The sequence below is a fragment of the Grammomys surdaster genome, unplaced genomic scaffold, assembly GCF_004785775.1.
Source record: "Grammomys surdaster isolate TR1022 unplaced genomic scaffold, NIH_TR_1.0 62, whole genome shotgun sequence".
Classification (NCBI taxonomy): Eukaryota; Metazoa; Chordata; class Mammalia; order Rodentia; family Muridae; genus Grammomys; species Grammomys surdaster.
The window spans coordinates 367,984-382,612 of record NW_021604564.1 but is presented as its reverse complement, the minus strand read 5'-3'; the positions used below and the strand labels follow the sequence as shown (position 1 = coordinate 382,612).

Genomic DNA, 14,629 nt, shown 5'->3' with positions numbered 1-14,629 from the left:
CCAGCACTCATGTGGCCGTAACTCCAGTTCCAGGGAACCCATTGTCCTCTTTTGTCACACTCACGTGGCTCAGACTCAAACATACACGGATAAAAGTAAAGCATGGTGTGGGCGAGATCTAGACAGAGCAGGCAGATCTCAGAGTTCAAAGCCAGCCTGATATAAGTAGAGAGTTCCCGAGGGCTGGGATGACTGGCGTGAGCAATCACGGCTAACTTCCTGTGTGATGAAATTCTGAAAATTGATTTTCAGAGAAATAAAAAGGTAGGCTAAAACGACCACTACAGTAGGGGATTAGAACCCGGGCCAACTCTTTGGAAGGCAGCTTTGTTAACCACTATACCACCAACACCTCAGTTTTCCTCTCTCAGATATTTTTAATAAGTCATCACAGGGTCGGGTTGGCCAACAGGAACCGGAGTAGGGGTGTCCATCCCGCAATCCTCTCCCAGACAGCTCCGGGCCACCCGCCTTGCCGTCGCCCTAAGACGCTCCTGAGCGCTGTCCCCCTAGAGCTTCATGAACGTTGGTTCTGCCCTGACATTACCCAATCACAAGCCTCTGCTTCTACAGCTTAACTTCCGGGTCAAAGGAGGCACAGCTGGCGATTCCCCCCGGTGTCCGCCGCCTTCGCTGTCCCCCCGCGCCCGCCACTTCCGGGCCCTCGTCTTGGGCATGGAGCGTCGCGTGTGAGGCGCCACTGGCCCCGGGGACGCCCTGCCTAGCTTGTCCTCCGCGCCGCGCTCCGGTGAGCAGCGTCTGACCCCGGTTCGCCGCCTCCCGCCCCGTCCGGCGCCGTCCGCCCGCTTCGGCGCCGCGCGCCCTGTCCTCGTCGTCCCCGCCGCCCTGGTCGCCGCGCTTCGCCCGTTCCGGGCCGCGCCCAAGAGCTGCTGCCGCACCGCTGCGGAGACACAGCCGCCAGCTTCATCGCAGAGCGCGGCTCAGCCCGGCGTCCGCGCAGCCTCCGCCAGCCTCCGCCAGCCTCGTCTCCGCCAAACCCTCCCTCCCGGCCTCATCCTCCCCAACCTGATCTCCTCAAGCCTCATCCTCTCCCATCTTGATCTTCTGAAGCCGGAACCCCGCAAGCCTGATCCTTTCCAAGCCCGATTCCCCTCCCTGCTTGATCCATCACACCTGATCCCCAAAACTTGATCCCCCCCCAACTTGTTCCCTCAAGGCCTGATAGTCCAGGTTGACCCTCTTCTCAGACCTGAAATCCCAAAGCTTCATACCCCAAAGCTTGATACCCGCAGCTTGAACCTCTCCAAATGACCCTACCAGCCTGACTTCTCCGAGACTGGTCACTCCCCAAGCCTGATCCTTTCACTCAGCCTCAGTTTCCATATTGTCGCATGCCAAGCTTGATACCCTCCCAGACTAAAATCATATCTTCTGTCTCATCCCTTTCTTTCCCGAATTAGCTTGCCCCCTCAGTCCCAAACCTCAACTTCCAGCATTAATTCCCTGCATCTTGAACCCCTACCCTTAGGGTCTAGCCTTAGGCCCATCTATCCCCTCCCCATCCACGCTTTTGCCCAGCCTTCGATTCCAGTGGCCTCCTACCCAGGCTCCCTCGGGAGCCCCCTGGGCAATCACCAACCTGCTTTCGAAGAGTTGGGACTGGTGCCCAGGAGGTGTGGACCACAGTCACCAGTTCCCTGCTGGGTCCCAGGGAGACCGCGCACTGAGGGACACGTCTCTTCCAAGTGCAAGCCAGGGCATGCTGGCAGCCCCGAGGGGCTGGGAGGCTCAGTTAGAGTCTAACCAGGTAGATAGGGTTAGGCACAGGCGGAGACTCCCGCCCGCATGGAAAGTGAGTGAGAAGAAGCCGCGAACACCACCGGCCCCTCCATCCTCACCGCCCCTTCATCCTCACTGGCTCCCCAGTCCTCACCAACCACTCCATCCTTGCCAGCCCCTCATCTTCGCCAACCCCTCCATCCTTGCCAGACCCCATTTCCACCAACCCCTCCATCCTTGCCAGCCCTTCCCATCTGCCCACCTTAACAGTGCCACGTTTGTTCTCCCAAGGTCCGTGCCCCTCGCCTGCAGCTGCCATGGAAGCTCCTTGGACCCTTTAGAAGGTCAGTTGTGCTGGGCTCCGGCAGCAAGGCAGGCTCTGAGGTGGGCTGGGGCTTGCTGTGGGATGCAGAGATTGACAGTGACCCTGGTCGCGTTTCCTGTTGCAGTGCTTGCAGTTTTCCACGTTCTTTCTCCAGAGGTCCAAAGGAAGAGTGGCCAGTAAGCCGGGTTTGAGGGAGGCTTGGCCAGCGCCCCTCACCTCATCTGACACAGTACCCAGTGTGTGGGCATCAATCTTTACGGGAGTTTTTGCCTCAGAAGGATCATTGGCTGTGATTTAAAATGACTCATTCATCTGACTGCTGTCATTATGGAAACCTGTGTGTGCATTCCCATCAGTCCTCACTTAGCCCCAGGCACAGATATTGTAGTCTGGGTTTATAGCTTTGGGAGACTGGGCCACAGAGAGGTTTGTGGCTTCTGTGGGATTACATAGCGTGGATGTGACTAAGCTGGGACATGGGATGCCCACTTTTCAGCACTGGACAGAGAACACTGGCCACTCTTCCATTTTATGTTCAGGTGGCATCAAGCATCTGTCAGACTCTTCTGACAACTGGGTGGTGACTGGGGACAGTAATCAGGAAGAGACAGTGGTTTGTGTCTTTAGACACTGATAGAATGCTGCCTGGAAAGGAGCTGTGCCCTTGGGGGCACTGGGATGAGTTGTTCTCTGTGAGGCGTCCTGGGCCCTGCAAGGCACCTGAACACTGTCCCAGTGGCCAAGTTCTAGTCAGGACAGCCATACATTTCCTCAAACATTTCCTGGGCTCCCCAGTCAACAGAGTCACCTGCCTTGAGACCATGGTGTTGTCCAGATAAACTTTCCTAGTTTTCCTCAGGCAGTTGTTCTGCAGGGTGAGCAGCTGATAGGAAATAGGGAGTGACACTGTAGGTTCTGTTCCTACAGTACCCTGGGCTGGAAGTGGGGAGTCTTGTTTTAGGGGAGAGGGAGCAACAGAGCCCCATACACATAAGATGTTGAGACAAACAGGAAAAAGTGTTTGGGTTTGGTTTGGGGTGAAGGTCTAAAGTATAGGTGGTGGGGGCCTTGGGTACTGAGGTACCCTGGAGACAGGAGAGTGCTCTGGGACTTCTTTTTTAATTTTTTTAATTTTTTAATTTTTTTAAATTTTTAAAAAAAAAATTAAAAAATTTTTTATTGGATGTTTTATTTACATTTCATTTGTTGTCCCCTTACCCCATCCCCCACCCACCCAGGAACCCCCAATCCCCTCACCCCTCCTCCTTCTCTGTGGATGTAACCTCTATCTACCCCCCCCTCCCACCTCCCCACCCTCAAAATTCCCACCCCCTGGGGCGTCCAGCCTTCATGAGGTCAAGGTTCTCTTCTTCCACCTATGCCCAGCAGGGCCCTCCACTCTTACATATTCAGCTAAAGCCCTGGATCCCTCCCTAAGTGCTCCCAGGCTGGTAATTTAGACCCTGGGAGCTGTGGTTGGTTGGTATTGTTGCTCTCCTCATGGTGCCACAAATCCTTTCAGCTCCTTCAGTCTTCACTCTAACTCCTCCATTGAGAACCTCACGATCAGTTCAATGGCTAGTTGTGAGCATCTGCCTCTGAATATGTCAGACTCTTGAAGGCCTCTGAGGAGACATCCATATCAGGCTCTTATCAGCATGCACTTCCTGACTTCCACATCAGCCTCTACCTTTGGTGACTGCACATGGGATGGATACTCAGGTGGAGTGGTCTTCAGACTGCCCCTCCTTCAGTTTCTGTCCCTCACTTTGTCTCCATATTTGCTCCCTTGAGTATTTTGTTGCTCCTTCTAAGAAGGACCGAAGCACCCACACTTGGTCTTCCTTCTTTATGAGCTTCATGTGGCCTGTGAGTTGCATCTTGGCCATTTCAAGGTTCTGGGCTAATATCCAATAATCAGTGAGTGAATACCATGTGTGTTCTTTTGTGATTGGCTTACTTCACTCAGGATGATAATTTCTAGTTCCATCCATTTACCTAGGAACCTCTCGAATTCATTGTTTTTATTTTTTTTATTTTTTATTTTTATTTTTTGGTTTTTCGAGACAGGGTTTCTCTGTGTAGCCCTGGCTGTCCTGGAACTCACTCTGTAGACCAGGCTAGCCTCGAACTCTCGAACTCAGAAATCCACCTGCCTCTGCCTCCCAAGTGCTGGGATTAAAGGCGTGCGCCACCACCGGCCAGCTCATTGTTTTTAATAGCTGAGTAATACTCCATTGCGTAAATATACCACATTTTTTGAATCCATTCCTCAGTTGAAGGACATCTGGGTTCTTTCCAGCTCCTGGCTATTATAAATAAGGCTGCTATGAACATAGTTGAGCATATGTCCTTGTTATATGTTCGAGCATCTTCTGGGTATAGCTCTGGGACTTCTAAGCCCCAGAAACACCCCACAAAAGATACAGGTTGTTGCTGCTTGGGACCCAGTGAGACTCTTGGCACAGGGTATCCCTGATCTCCAGTGCTCTTCTGGAGGTAGAGGCAAACTGCTAGCATTGCAGACCCACACTGATTCCCAGAGCCAGTCATTGGGTCAGTGTTAAAGGTCAAGTTGTGACTGGACAAGGAAGATGGAGGAGAAGGTAAGGGAGGCCCACATAGGGTATGGGTGGGGCCCTATTGGTCAGTCAGCTTAGAGACCCCCTGCATCTGCTCTTCTTCCTCTCTGCTGTTTCTTGAGGAGGCAGCAGGGATGGGCCCTGGACCAGGGTATTCTAGGTTGTGAGTCCTATCATGTTAGGGTGCTGCACAGTGTCTCCAGACCCCACTCTTCATCCATCTCTTCCTCCTTCACTTCCTCTTCCCATTTCCTTCTCCTCCGTCCCCTCCTCCATCCCCTCCTCCATCCGCTCCTCCATCTCCTCCATCTCCTCCATCCCCTCCTCCATCTCCTCCTCCATCCCCTCCTCCATCTCCTCCTCCATCCCCTCCTCCATCTCCTCCTCCATCCCCTCCTCCATCCCCTCCTCCATCTCCTCCTCCATCTCCCTCATCTCCTCCATCTTCTCCCCCATCTTCTCCTCCATCTTTTCATCACCTCCTCCTCTCTTCTTCCATTTCCTCTTCCATAATTTTCTCATTCTCCTTATTCTCTATTTTTCCTGTCTTCCTCCTCTATCTCCTCGTCTCCTCCCTCCTCAGTCTCCTCTCTTGCGAACAGTAGCTCCCACTTTAACTCATGCCAATCACAGGTGTCCCCAGACATCATGTGTGAGAATCCTCGCTCATGGAGTGGTTAACTGTGGGGTCCTAAAAGTGTGCTTTCCTCCCTGGGTGACAGGGAATAAGCCATCCAGCCTTCCTGCATTCACTTTCTAGTCTCCACCATGAGTATGACGTCAAAAGTGGCCCCAGGTCACAACACACATCAAGTATGTGCAGCAAAGACCTGGCCCATGCTTTGTGTGGCCCAACCAGGCATGCAGAGGCCCAAGAGTCCTCCACCCAGGGGCCCTCCTAGCCTCCACTTTCTAATCAGGTGGCAGGAGGAAGCAGGGAAGGGATGTCTAGGGCTGGTTCTTCTGAGATTCAAGGTCTGGGCATGGTGGTCATCTGTGGTCCTTGCACTCATATCCTCTGCGTCTTATGATGTACTTTGTGAGGCCTAGTCTTGATTCCCCAAGTGCTGGGTGTCAGCCAGGACAGCTCAGGTAGGAGACAGGTCCTCTGTCTCTGGCCTTCCTTTTCTCACCTTGTACCGTGGGGCATCTGTAAGTCACCCCCTTTCATGCTGCTGTGTCTTTTCACCTGAAGTCCCCAGTGTCACCAGCCTCGTTTCTTCTGTACCTCTACCTTCTCTCCTTCCATGGGCTCACTCTGGGGTGTAAGGCAGAAAGTTGGGAATGGAGGATCCATTTGCTTCCTACCCCTGGGGAACAAGACATCAGAAGTTCAGCAGCTTTGATCACGGCCCCAAGAGTTTTCAGCCTTATTCCCTGGTGGCTTTTCAGGCTGCAGAGATGATGTGCTGACAGGTAGACAGGAAGCATGGTAGGCGGCTGGGCTAAGTGTTTTGGCACCAACTTCATCCCCAGCTGTGTAAACCCTTGAGAACTGCCGGACAGGTTGGTGCGGGCGGAGGCCTTGCTGTCACCTGTTTAATCTCCAGCCCCTTTCTGGGTCCCCATTTTGCATCGGGATAGCAGAGAGGCAAGTGGCTCAGTCAGGCAATAGCTTCAGGCCCTGCTGGAGCTCATGCTGGAAGGTTCTAGAACATATCCAAAAGCTCCTGATGTCTCATTTCATGTCTAGTCTTCTGGGACAGATCTTTGCAGCCTGGGCCCTCGGCAGTGATTTAAGGCAAGAGGCTCTCCGAGACCCTCCTCTGTGCAGGCCTAACGGGACCCTGAAAGAGAGCCACGGGTCACAATTTGTTTCCTGCTGTGAGCAAGGCTTGAACTGGGAGGTATTGAGCCAGTCAATGGCATTCTCTTGGCTCAGATTTCTGGGCTTGCTCCTGGTAGCCCCTGCTTGTCACTGCCCTTGGCTTCTGACTACCCTGAGGATGAGTTGTAGCTCTGGGAATCCTGACACCCTCTAGGGTGTTTGATTCAGGAACCCTAGGGATATCTGTGGTTTCTGATCTGAATCCTTATGAGCAACTGACATGGTGGGGGGCTCCTTGTGTTTCCCTGCCATGGCAGTGCCCTGTGGAAGGGGGAGAAGACTGAGTCAGGTGGGTTAAGCCTGCTGCTGGGTGCCTCCTTTCTACCCTGCCCAAGGTTTCTGCCACACTCACCTTTCAGGGACTTCCCATGCTGTGACTGACTGACTACAGTGTGGCAGAGGAGATTGGGAGCAGGAGTTCCTGCCTCCTGTCTCTGCCCCCAGCCTTGGTTTTCCCACCTGTACAATGGGCGCCTATAAGTCAGAATGAAGTGATGTTGACATCTTTGCTTCTTTCCTGTACTTTTTAAAGCAGCCTGGGACCTACTATTGTTTGTGAGTGTACATGTGGGTTTGCATGTCCTGAAGAAACCCTGGAGTTCATTTTGTGGAGTCATTTTTCTCTGCTTTTAAGTGGCCCAGGGGTGGAAATCAGGTCACAAATACCGTTGTGCACTGAGCTTCCTGCACACTTTTCCTGGTCTGGTTTTGAGACAATGTCACCCTAAGACTTGGGTAGAAGTTGCTATTGTCTTCCTTTGGCCTCCTGGGTGCTGGGGTCACAGACATGTGCCATACCACCATGCCATGTTCTGTGGGTCTCTGTGTGTTTGAATCTGAGTGTGCAGCCCAGGCTATCATGGGATTCCGAGATCTGTTTTCCTCTTCTGAGGTTAAAGGTGTAGCCAGCCTGGGTACTTGAGGGCTTTCATGGCGGCTGTGAAGTCTGACCGATGGTGTCTTGGGTGCCCACCCTCAGCCCACTCCCATGGTCCTGCCCTTCGCTTGTGTGGTACCACCTTCAGTTCTCACTTCCTGCCAGTGCTGAGGTCAGGGAGGCACAGTTGCAGGGACTCCTGGAGCCTGGAGCCTGGAGCCTGGAGAGGGATCAGCCCCTGGAGCTTCCCCCAGCCACTCTGGCACTGCTAGAACTGGGTCACTGGCTGGTGGTGTTTAGATTTCTTTAAGCAAATATTTGCGTGGTTGATCCAGCTCTGCTCAGATGGAGCTGAGCCCAGTGGCAGTGATAGGGAAAGGCTGCTGGGTTGAGGCCATTCCCAGCCATGGACAGGAGGGACAGCAGGGTGGTCTGGAGGGCACGCTCACCTGGATGTCTGTGTGAAGGTCTACTGTGTCTCCTATGTGCAGTGAGATGACTGGCTTTGCATCTGGAAGCCTCAAGAGTTTGTTCATTGTTAGTGATGCCTAGGAGTGCTGGGTTGCACATCGGTGGAAAGCTAGGAGTGAGACAGAAGTGGGGGTGGGATAGACACTCATCAAGTAACCATGGTAAAGTGCTTGATGGACAGGGACAGCCAGGCAGGCAGAGAAAACTGTCACCCCATCTCAGAATGGACGGCTAGAAGCTTCCTAAGGACCTTTTAATATTTTTTTTTTTTTGTTTTTGTTTTTTTGTTTTTCGAGGCAGGGTTTCTCTGTGTAGCCCTGGCTGTCCTGGAACTCACTCGGTAGACCAGGCTGGCCTTGAACTCAGAAATCCACCTGTCTCTGCCTCCCAAGTGCTGGGATTAAAGGCGTGTGCCACCACCGCCCGGCGAACCTTTTAATATTTACTCAAGATTGGTTTAGAAGTTAGTCAACCGGGCTGGAGAGATGGTTAAGAGCACTGACTGTTCTTTCAGAGGTCCTGAGTTCAAGTTCCAGCAACAACATGGTGGCTTACAACTATCTGTAATGGGATCTGATGCCTTCTTCTGGTGTGTTTGAAGACAGTGACAATGTACTCACACATAAAATAAATAAATAAATAAATCTTTTAAAAAGAAAGCAGTTAGTCAACTTATGATGAAAAACCCCGGCCAGAAATTACGACATGTACCCTGGGACAAGTGCAAAAGGAGTCTGGCCTGTTGAGAATCTAAGGCTGGTTTCTCTGGGGCACAGCTATGAGGAGGGAGGTGTTCGAGAGTCTGGAAATCATAGGAGGGGTCAAACACAGTAAACACAGTGGACTTTCGTTGTATGTGTCTCACAGCCCTGAGTTATTAGTCTAGCATCTGCCTCTGAGCCTTGCCCCAGCTCCTCACTGGGGCATTCTAGGTGGTGACCCCATCCACCCTTTGCCACACCCAACCCAAGGTTGGAAGGTCTGGAAAGGTTTCAGATGAATGAGTGATACGGATCCAGGTAGGACCCGGCTTAACTCGGCAGAGCCTTGACTCTCGGGAGTGTAGTGTGAACAAGTCGCAGTAATTTGAGAGAGACTTGGGGTGACAGTGTTACTGCCCAGGATGGCTGATCTGGAAGCATCCACGATGAGGATGGGTTGTCAGGAAGACACCCTCTTACACACTGCACCGTCTCCCTTCGCAGCTTCTCGCCGCCGTCACAGGAGCCCCAGAGGATGTCCAGTGGGGTCTTCCCAGTTGAGCAGGTGGCCGCAGGCGACATGGATGACGCAGCAGCACGCTTCTGTGTGCAGAAGCACTCATGGGACGGGCTGCGTAGCATCATCCATGGCAGTCGCAAGTCGTCGGGCCTCATCGTCAGCAAGGCCCCCCATGACTTCCAGTTTGTGCAGAAGCCTGATGAGTCTGGCCCCCACTCTCACCGTCTCTATTACCTGGGTAAGCTTCCCTGCCCTCTTGCCTGCCCTTCACTGGCAGGCCCAGGGCACCAAAAGGTTTCAGAAGCGACCAGCCTGGGCCAGCCAATGTTACTCCACCTCCAAGATCAGCCACACAGACAACAGTTGAGGGCTGGCTAGGTGTCTCTGAGTCTAGAAAATGTTCCCAGCTGGGCCACTTCCCAGGCACCTGGTCCTGGCTGGGCAGGGCTTCCTGGGGAAGCAGGACAGGATGCAGTTCCCTGTGGGAGAGTCACAGGCTGTTCCAGTAGGAGCTCTGTGTGGTGATGTGTTATGACCTGAGATTCTGAGGCTCAAAGATTGGCACCCTCTCTGTGTAGCCTTGCCATGGGCCAGCAGCAGAACATGACTTACCATCCTGCTGCAGGACCCGGATGTGCCTGTTCTCTGTGCAGCTATTGACAGTGTTCCCACTGGGCCGCCAGATGCTTGGATTTGAGTCTCTCTGTAGGCTTGCGTGGTTTCTGCAGTCAGGCCTGCACTTGGCCCTAGCACGCAGGCAGGAAGTGTGCTCAGTGTCAGACACTGCCCTACTAGGCCTAAAGGATAACAAGAGCTAGAAGACAGAATCCCCTGGAAATCAGTTAGGCTTGTTTGTTTGCAAAGAGCGTGACCCTGCTGTTGTCTAGAGGTATGGTCCCTTGCACTGTGGACACTGGGCTGGGTCACTTGTGGGTGGCCAGGATTCCCGGGGGTTGCTGTCACCTACAGTTGAGAAACACTTTTTAGGACATGATTCTGTTCATTCTTCTAAGCCAGTTTTGTTGCTATTGGTCACGTGGCATCGGTCTCTGAGACCAGGCCTGTGCATGTCCAGGCCATGAGCATTTGAATACATGAATAAATGAACATTGTCACCTGCTCACTGGTGGCTGTACATGGATGACAGGAACCAAGATGGACACTGGGTGGCTGTCCTCCCACTGTCCCACTCCCTCTTCAGAGCTGTCCCAGGAGGAAGTCACATGGGTTTTTGCAAAGCACCAAATGATTTGAGATCAGTCTGCTGAGCAGCTGTGTGACAGCTGTGGATCACAGCAGCCATGGTGCATGGTCGTGCTCTCACAGAGGAAAGCAGTACCAGACTCACTCCTGAGACTCTTCACCATAGCTGGGCTGGGAGGACAGGAGGATCTCAGGTCAGACAGTAGCAAGACCTTCCCCACCTGAGGTCCTGGGACCCTACCTCTCAGTGGTGGCCTCGCCCACTTGTTTTGTGGTCTGCCTTTGGTGAATTGGTTTTTTTTTTTTTTTTTTTTTGGTTTTTCGAGACAGGGTTTCTCTGTATAGCCCGGGCTGTCCTGGAACTCACTCTGTAGACCAGGCTGGCCTCGAACTCAGAAATCCGCCTGCCTCTGCCTCCCGAGTGCTGGGATTAAAGGCGTGCGCCACCACCGCCCGGCTGGTGAATTGGTTTTAGCCTGCACCTGCTGAAGGGAAGCTGGCAAGCATGCTGTGTTCCTCCTTGAGTTCCGGGCAGGACTTTCCTGCCTCTTCCAGCTTATGAAGTGTGCAGCATCTGTTTATTGCCATGTCTTCCCCATTTCTGTCTCTCTGGATACATGTCTTACTTCTCTGTCTAAGGTCTCCCTTTATCTCGGTCTACTGTGGATGCTAATGACTGCAGATCTTCTTCCCTGCTTGAGAGCCTTAGTATATTCAGAGCTGCAGAGCTCTGTCTCAACAAGTGCGGTGACTTTTGAATTCAGGCCCCAGGACATAACTGAATCTCTCTGGGGACCTTTCAGCCTCTCAGGACCATGGGAAAGGACAGAGCCCTCTGGGCTCTCAGTCATGAAGCCATCTGGTACAACAAACCTGGGGATGGTTTAAGGAACCAGGACACAAAGCCACTAGCCTCAAGATAAGGCACCTGCGACCCACAGCCTGTGAAAGCATCCCTCTGGCTCTGGGCCCACCTCTGCTGAGTCAGTGCAGCACCTTAGGTCTCTCACAATCAGGGGAAGTTGACCCTCTGGCTCCAGATTCCTGGGAGAAGAAATCTGATTGTCTCAGTCTGGGCAGGGAAGCTCTGTCCTTGGGGTCAGTGCAGGGTGTTAGGGAGTCTTCATGGGAGTGGAGGGCCACAGATGAATATGTAGTCAAGATAGATCCTGAATACATGCAGGGAGTCCAGAACTGTGTAGCCATGGCTAGCTCTGTCCAGCCAACCCCATCAGCTCACTAACCAGGCTGTGCTGGTCTCGGATCACCTCCTGGACCCTCTGAGACTTTATCACAAGTCTTTCTGTCGGGTGTCACTGAGGCTTAGGTGACAGAGTCCCTGGTTGAGGATCTCCTGTTGCTCTGAGAGTATGACTTAACCCTGCCACTCCCAAAGTCCTCTGTGAAGGATGGACTGGATCCTGAGGGGACTTGCTGGCCCTTCATGTCAGCCCATTCTGTGGCCTGTAGTACCTTCTGTCAGGGCAGGGAGGCTTCGGGGCCTGGAGAGACCTTGACTCTTGGCTCCTGACTTGGGTTCAAGATGCATTGAGTACTCCAGTCCGGGGTGCTCCCTGCCAGGCTGGCCAGGGCCACAGTCCAGGGTGACTAAGTGTGGGTGTGGGCCCAGAGCACCTACCATGCCTGAGGCTGGGCAGGTTGACCAGTCAAAGTGGGCAGTGTGTGTGTGTGAGGACAGAGCCCTTTGGTAGGTCAGGCAGCAGAGGCAGAGCAAGGGCTATTAGGATTCAGCTCCACCCTACCCTTGCTGCAGTGCCAGGCATTGTGGGCTGTGCTGCCAGCACTGGAGGCCCATCCAGGAAGGCCCTGGCTTGAGCCATCGGTGAAATTGCTTCTTAGTCAGCCTTGGAGGGGAGCTGGTTTTGATGTCCTTGGCACAGACTTGCTTTGGACTTCCTGTTCAGAAGCCTCGAGGACAGTAGTGTCCCAGAGCACAGGCCACTGATAGGGAACAGCTACCCCACTAGCCCAGTGTAGGCCTTTGGTAGGGACAATTCATGTCTCAGAATGTCTCACTTACTATATTGCTTAATTGTTTGTGTGTGGAGGTAGTACATATGCTGTGGCATGCATATGGAGGTACATATGCTCCGGTATGCATGTGGAGGTACATATGCTCCGGCATGCATGTGGAAGTCAGAGGACAACTTATGGGTGTTATCCCTTATATCATGAGGGTGTTATCTCCTTATATCATGTGGGTCCCAGGGCTCAAATTCAGGTCCTCAGTCCTGGTGGCAGGTGCCTCTACCACTGGGCCCTCTCATTGTGTCACACTCTTGTTTTTTTGTTTTTTTTTTTGTGTGTGTGTGTTTTCAAGACAGTGTTTCTCTGTATAGACCTGGCTGTCCTGAAACTCACTCTGTAGACCAGGCTGGCCTTGGACTCAGAAATCCGCCTGCCTCTGCCTCCCAAGTGCTGAGATTAAAGGCGTGCGCCACCACTGCCCAGCATTGTGTCACACTCTTAAAAGTGTGCTGCCCAATATCACCTGCCTTTCTTTAGTCCAAGCACTCAGGAGAGGCAGGAAGATCTCTCTGAATTCAAGACCAGCCAAGTTTACCTATGAGTTTCAGGCCAGCCTGGGCTACATAATGAGTTCAAGGTCATCCTGGTATACATATCGAGTTTCAGGCCAGCCTAGGCTACATAGCAAGTTCCGGGACACACTGTGACCCTGTCAAAGAAAACCACAATAAAACCAAACAGTCCTGGCAGCTGCAGATATGGAGTAAGGCAGAGTTCATGCATCCTGCCAGTCACTGTAAGAGGCACTGTGTTCCAGGGTTGCCAAGCGTCCTGTGTACTCCCACACAGCTCTGAACTCAGAGGAATGACAGCCCTGCTTCCCAGCATTCTGCACCAGAGAGGCGTAATTGTGGCACGTTGAAGCTGGTCACTCTCTGCTGACCATATAACTGCTAATGACACCATACGCCATGGCCTCTGCTTCCCTACCTTTGGAAGACACACTTGTTACCTGACCTCTTCTCACCTGCTACAAGCCATGGGGCAGCCACATGCTGGGACCTCGACTTCCTCACCTGTGGAAGACATGCTTGTCACCTGCAGTTGGGAAGTGGAGGCTGAAAGAACAAGAAGAATTCAGTGTTTTCCTTGTCCACCTAGAAAGTCAGAGACCAGCCTGGGCTATAGGACACTCTGTCTAGAAAAGCAAAAGAAAGGAGTGACCCAAAGGGGGGTGCACGTGGGCCACCGAGCAAGGAGGCTGGCTTACAGGTTCACAGCCATGCACCCAGCCTCAGAGGTACTGAGGAGTTGGCTACGAGCTTGCTAGCTCTCTGGTAGAGATCCAGCCCAGCTGCATAGACGTGCATGTGTCCTGTTCCCAGTCCATTGCCTACATTCCCTCAGCAACCACTCATGTCCTTCAGTCAGGGCTCAGAGGTGATGCCCACAGGAGCCTCGGGCATGGGGCTTGAGGGTGGAGGTGGAGCTGTCCCTGATCCAGTCTGGAGTGGATGGAGTCAGGGCTGCAGTGTGAGGAAATACTCTAAAAGCACCTATTGTGACTGAGTGTGGGACATGCACGCACACACGTGTACACGCATGAGTGCACACTCCTTCCTCTCCCTAAGGTTTAGCCTTACTCCCATCTGAGACCTCAATCTTTGTCCTCAATCTTTGTCAGTGTCTCTCATACAGAGGAACCTTATAGAGCCACCCCTGACTGCAGGAGGGCTGACTCCCAGAGGCTGCTGCAGCCACTAGGCCCTAAGTCTCAGGGTGGGAGAGCTTACCACAGAAGTGACCAACCAATAGGGCTGCAGTGACAGCTCAGGGGTAAAGTGCAGGCTGTACATAGGTGAGGGCCCACATTCAGATCCCCAGCGTCTGTGTCAGGAAAGATGTAGGTGGATTCCTGTAGGTTCAAGACAGAAAGAGGGAGAGGGAGAGAGAGGGGATACCTGATGGTCTCTAAGTGCACACAGTGATGACACTCTGACTAGAGACAGGGAGCCATGGCCTGATGACCTCTCAGGTAGGGCCCCTACTCGAACCTTGTCTGACTTTTCCCCAGGAATGCCCTATGGCAGCCGTGAGAACTCCCTTCTCTACTCCGAGATCCCCAAGAAAGTACGGAAGGAGGCCTTGCTGCTGCTATCCTGGAAGCAGATGCTGGACCACTTCCAGGTGAGCCATCGGTGCCACAGCTGGCTTCTGGGAACAGAGCTCTGACTGGGGCACTTTCAGGCCTACTTCTCTCTCCTGTTTATACCTTCAAATGAAGGGTGATTCATAGACCTGGCTAATGATTAGTATGACTACCAAGAGTGCTGAGTGAAGGGGACACCCTGGTGTGGCAGTGCTCCCTGGTGTGGCAGTGCTCCCTGGTGTGG

At 53.0% G+C, this 14,629-nt stretch overlaps 1 protein-coding gene across 6 annotated transcripts in view; it reads left to right on the top strand.

The window, feature by feature from the left end:
- The first annotated feature begins 605 nt into the window (after positions 1–605).
- Dpp9 (dipeptidyl peptidase 9) overlaps positions 606–14,629 on the top strand; it is a 34,503-nt gene continuing 20,479 nt past the window's right edge. The window contains exons 1-4 of one of the 6 annotated variants that reach the window (XM_028762420.1): positions 606–748; positions 2,032–2,084; positions 9,029–9,282; positions 14,311–14,423. In XM_028762420.1, the coding sequence (XP_028618253.1) occupies positions 9,060–9,282; positions 14,311–14,423 (336 nt within the window). In that variant the 5' untranslated portion in view covers positions 606–748; positions 2,032–2,084; positions 9,029–9,059. Of the gene's footprint in view, positions 749–888; positions 2,085–9,028; positions 9,283–14,310; positions 14,424–14,629 lie in introns of those variants that run through there. The other 5 variants (XM_028762436.1, XM_028762429.1, XM_028762396.1 and 2 more) reach the window with 5 other exon arrangements.